Raw genomic sequence first — 5,134 nt, 5'->3', positions numbered from 1 at the left:
GGTCATCTGTGGGGCTGTCCCTTGCTGCACCCCCCTGGGGACACCTATGGGGCTGCCACTCTCTGCACCCCCCTGGGGACATCCTACACCTTTGGGGACACCTATGGGGCTGCTACTCATTGCACCCCCCTGGGGACATCTGTCACCCCCAGGGACATCAGTGGGGCTGTCCCTTGCTGCACACCCCTGGGGACATCTATGGGGCTACCACTCTCTGCACCCCCCAGGGACATCTCTGCACCCCCCCTGGGGACATCTGTCACCCCTAGGGACATCTATGGGGCTGCCGCTCACTATGGGGACGTCAGTGGGGCTGTCCCTTGCTGCACCCCCCTGGGGACATCTATGGGACTACCACTCTTAGGTCCCCAAAGCCACCAGCATCTTCCCCCCCGGGACAGCGGCCGGTTTTCCTTTCTGGGAAAGTCAGGAACCCCACTGGGGCTGAGTCCTCCAAACTCATGACATGGGGGTCCCCAGGCTTGTGGGACAGGGGCAGCCCTGGGGTTGGGGACATGGGGTCAGGGACATGGGGGTCCCCACTGTCACCCCCAGGGACATCTATGGGGCTGCTACTCCCTGCACCCCCCTGGGGACATCTGTCACCCCCAGGGACATCTATGGGGCTGCCACTCTCTGTACCCCCTTGGGGACATCTGTCACCTCCCTGGGGACACCTATGGGGCTGCCATTCTCTGCACCCCTCTGGGGACATCTAACACCTTTGGGGACATCTATGGGGCTGCCACTCTCTGCACCCCCTTGGGGACATCTGTCACCCCCAGGGACATCTATGGGGCTGCCGCTCACTATGGGGACATCAGTGGGGCTGTCCCTTGCTGCACCCCCCTGGGGACCTCTATGGGGCTACCACTCTCTGCACCCCCCTGGGGACATCTAACACCTTTGGGGACAACTAACCCCCCCAGGGGACATCTAACCCCCTTCCTCCCCACAGCAGAGCGTGGCCCCAGTGGCACGTCCCCCCCGGTCTCCCACGTCGGTCCCCGCGCCGAGAAGCCACAGCACCCTGGACTTTGGTACCTGGCGGCCAGCCCCGGTGCCACCACCGCCATCGGCTGCCTTGCCCCCGTCCCCCTCGTGCCTTATGCCCCCTCCGTGCTGTAAGGATGCTCTGCGACGGGGTGGGGGGGACACCAAGGGGGAGGTCAGCATCTCCTGGGGAGGGGGGTGGTGGTGAATGCTGTGCCCACCCCAGAGACCTGCCACGGAGCCCAGGGACACTGGTGGCAGGAGGCTGGGAATGGGGTGAGGCAGCCCCCAGCTCCTTTTTGGGGGGGTCTGCCTGGGGGTGAGCACCCCCTGAGAATGTAAGAAGTTCCACCTAAACGTGAGGAGGAACTTCTTCACTTTGAGGGTGGCAGTGGCAGAGCCCTGGAAGAGGCTGCCCAGGGAGGTGGTGGAGTCTCCTTCTCTGGAGACATTCAAACCCCACCTGGAGATGTTCATGTGGGACCTGCTCTGGGTGGACCTGCTCTGGCAGGGGGTTGGAGATGATGATCTCCAGAGGTCCCTTCCAACCCCATAGCGTTCTGTGGGTTCTGAGAGTTGGAGATGGATGAAAACCAGGGCAGAGTTGGGGCACAGAGCCCTGTGGGGACACAGTCCACGGAGCAAAGTCCAAGCCAATGTGTCCCTTTCTTCTTCCCAACTACTCACCCTGATGGCAGGGGGCTGGGAGCGGGGTCACGCATATGGGGCTGCCACTCTCTGCACCCCCCTCGGGACATCTGTCACCCCCAGGGACATCTATGGGGCTGCCGCTCACTATGGGGACATCAGTGGGGCTGTCCCTTGCTGCACCCCCCTGGGGACCTCTATGGGGCTACCACTCTCTGCACCCCCCTGGGGACATCTAACACCTTTGGGGACAACTAACCCCCCCAGGGGACATCTAACCCCCTTCCTCCCCACAGCAGAGCGTGGCCCCAGTGGCACGTCCCCCCCGGTCTCCCACGTCGGTCCCCGCGCCGAGAAGCCACAGCACCCTGGACTTTGGTACCTGGCGGCCAGCCCCGGTGCCACCACCGCCATCGGCTGCCTTGCCCCCGTCCCCCTCGTGCCTTATGCCCCCTCCGTGCTGTAAGGATGCTCTGCGACGGGGTGGGGGGGACACCAAGGGGGAGGTCAGCATCTCCTGGGGAGGGGGGTGGTGGTGAACGCTGTGCCCACCACAGGGACCTACCACGGAGCCCAGGGACCCTGGTGGCAGGAGGCTGGGAATGGGGTGAGGCAGCCCCCAGCTCCTTTTTAGGGGGGGTCTGCGTGGGGGTGAGCACCCCCCGATGGGCACAAGCTTGAATGTAAGAAGTTCCACCTAAACGTGAGGAGGAACTTCTTCACTTTGAGGGTGGCAGTGGCAGAGCCCTGGAAGAGGCTGCCCAGGGAGGTGGTGGAGTCTCCTTCTCTGGAGACATTCAAACCCCACCTGGAGATGTTCATGTGGGACCTGCTCTGGGTGGACCTGCTCTGGCAGGGGGTTGGAGATGATGATCTCCAGAGGTCCCTTCCAACCCCATAGCGTTCTGTGGGTTCTGAGAGTTGGAGATGGATGAAAACCAGGGCAGAGTTGGGGCACAGAGCCCTGTGGGGACACAGTCCACAGAGCAAAGCCCAAACCAATGTGTCCCCTTCTTCTTCCCAGCTACTCACCCTGGTGGCAGGGGGCTGGGAGCGGGGTCACGTAGCCTCCAGCTCCTTTTTGGGGGGTGTGTGGGGTGAGGGTTTGCACCCCCTGATGGGTGCTGAGGGTTGGAGATGGATGAGATGGGGGGACATCTATGGGGCTGTCCCTTGCTGCACCCCCCTGGGGACATCTATGGGGCTGCCACTCTCTGCACTCCCTTGGGGACATCTGTCACCCTCCTGAGGGGGAGAGGGGTTGAAAAACAAGGCTGTGGGGACACGGTGCGTGGAGCAAAGCCAAGCCCGTGTCCCCTTCTTCTTCCCAGCTACTGCTCCCCAGCGGTACCTACCTCAGCCCCAGCCGTGCCTGGGGTCCCCCTTCAACACCCCGTGGGGCTCCAGCGGGTAGAGCATCCCCCCCGGCCACACGCCGCTGCCCCCCACCGCTGCCTGACCTTGGAGCTGGAGGAGCTGGAGGACCTCAACCAGTCGCTGAGCCGGGCCGTAGAGGTTGCCCAGAGCATGAGGGTCACCACCACCCGCATGAGCCGGGTGCTGGGCGCCGAGCTGAGCCGGGTGAGGGACCTGCGGGGCTCCTGCCTCTTCTGAGGGTCCTGTCAGCACCCCTAAAACCCTCCCCATCCCTCGTGGGGAGCAGGAGGAAGAGGATGGTCCACCCCATCAGCATCCCTGCACTGGATGCTCCCCGCCGGGTCTGGGGATGGCAGGGTTGGAGGCATCTCCATGGGGTTCTGCGCCAACTCCCACCCAGCTTGTCCTAGACCTCCTGTGTCACTTGTCCATCTGTCCATCCCTTCTCAAGGCCACCCAAGCTGGTGGGGTGAGGGGCAGAGGTCTTCTGAGACCTGCATCCCGGGGTGCCAGCACAGACCCGACAGGAGGCCACCATCCTGGGACCAAGGGGGTGCCCCAGGGCAGATGCCACCCCCAGCTTAGCACTTCTGGGGGTGCCCCAACTTTGTGTAGGTCCTACCCCAACGCAGGTAGACCCCCCTGCCTTGGCAGCTGCATTTACCTCCGTGGGCAGAAATACCCCCAATTCCCTATTCACCCCCTTTTTCCAGCCTTTAGGCATCTCTGGGGGCCCCCCCTCCACCCCTTGCTCTGCCCTTGACCTTGACCCCAGCCGGTCCTCCCTGGGAAAGCTCTTCCCAGCGGGAGGCCACCATCCCCTGGGACCAAGGGGGTGCCCCAGGGCAGATGCCACCCCCAGCTTAGCACTTCTGGGGGTGCCCCAACTTTGTGTAGGTCCTACCCCAACGCAGGTAGACCCCCCTGCCTTGGCAGCTGCATTTACCTCCGTGGGCAGAAATACCCCCAATTCCCTATTCACCCCCTTTTTCCAGCCTTTAGGCATCTCCGGGGGCCCCCCCTCCACCCCCTGCTCTGCCCTTGGACTTGACCCCACCCGGGTCCTCCCTGGGAAAGCTCTTTTTTTTGTGGTTTTACGTGAATTTTTCTTTCTCCAAGGTAGCTAGCGAGCAGCTAAATCACTCTTTAAGGGATGATCGATGATATATAATATGTGTGTGTACGTATATATATATATGTGTATCTATCTAGAGATACATATATATGTTTTGGTTTTAATTTCCAGCATAATCCTTAGGGCATTCGAGGGGTTTTTGGGGTTTTTTTTTTTTTTGGCCAGCTCTGGATGTGGCCACCCACAGTGTTATTCGGGCAGAAAAAAAAACAAAAAAAAGAAGGATTTGGGATTTTCCTTGGGATTCCCAGGGAATTGGGGCTGGTAGAGGACAAATCACTTGGTGAGACTGAGGCAGGGGCAGGGGGGGGGGCACTCTGCAGAGCCCCTCTCCCCCCAGGCTGGTTTTGGGATGAATTAATGTTTATTTTTTAGCGGGATGGATGTGGTTGGGGCAGCCCTTGGAGAGGGCAAGGTGGTGCCTCAGGTGCTCTGCACCCCACAAACCCTGTGGTGGGGGGGGACACCCACATGGGACCTGCACCCTGTGCCCCCCCCAGATGGGTCCAACCAAACCCCCCCTCTCCATCCCTCAGCATCTCAACCTGCCGTGCCCCTGGCCGTGTTTATGTGTAGGACCTACCTAAAGTGCCCGTCTCAAAGTTATTTATTTTTTAATAATTTCTGGGGGATTTTTTTGTACGACACCCCACATTTTTTTGGGGGGGGAAATGGCTAACACCCCCCCCGTGAATAACTCAGGTCTAGAACCTCCCCAATTGGTTGCAAAGCCACTGAGCCCAGATCCTGCAACCAGCCCTGGGGTTGGGGGGGGACAACACACAGGCTGCCCCTGCCCTTTTTGGGGAGAGGGGTGGGTTGGGGGGATGGATTTTAAAGAGGATTTATGTCTTTCTGGTGGCATCTGCCCCTACCTGTGTCCCAAGTGGGACAGGTCGGGGACAACACACAGGCTGCCCCTGCCCTTTTTGGGGAGAGGGGTGGGTTGGGGGGATGGATTTTAAAGAGGATTTATGTCTT

General features: G+C 60.9%; 1 protein-coding gene across 1 annotated transcript in view; it reads left to right on the top strand.

Moving 5' to 3' along the window:
* AKNA (AT-hook transcription factor) overlaps nt 1–3,771 on the top strand; it is a 14,562-nt gene extending 10,791 nt beyond the window's left edge. Inside the window, exons 16-18 of the mRNA XM_014952319.1 lie at nt 959–1,124; nt 1,909–2,103; nt 2,973–3,771. Coding sequence (XP_014807805.1) covers nt 959–1,124; nt 1,909–2,103; nt 2,973–3,255 — 644 coding nt within the window. The 3' untranslated portion in view covers nt 3,256–3,771. The remainder of the gene's footprint in view (nt 1–958; nt 1,125–1,908; nt 2,104–2,972) is intronic.
* Nucleotides 3,772–5,134: the final 1,363 nt, after the last annotated feature.

Source organism: Calidris pugnax, unplaced genomic scaffold, assembly GCF_001431845.1.
Source record: "Calidris pugnax isolate Ruff unplaced genomic scaffold, ASM143184v1 scaffold135, whole genome shotgun sequence".
NCBI classification, from domain to species: Eukaryota; Metazoa; Chordata; class Aves; order Charadriiformes; family Scolopacidae; genus Calidris; species Calidris pugnax.
This window is presented reverse-complemented; position numbering and strand designations above follow the sequence as displayed.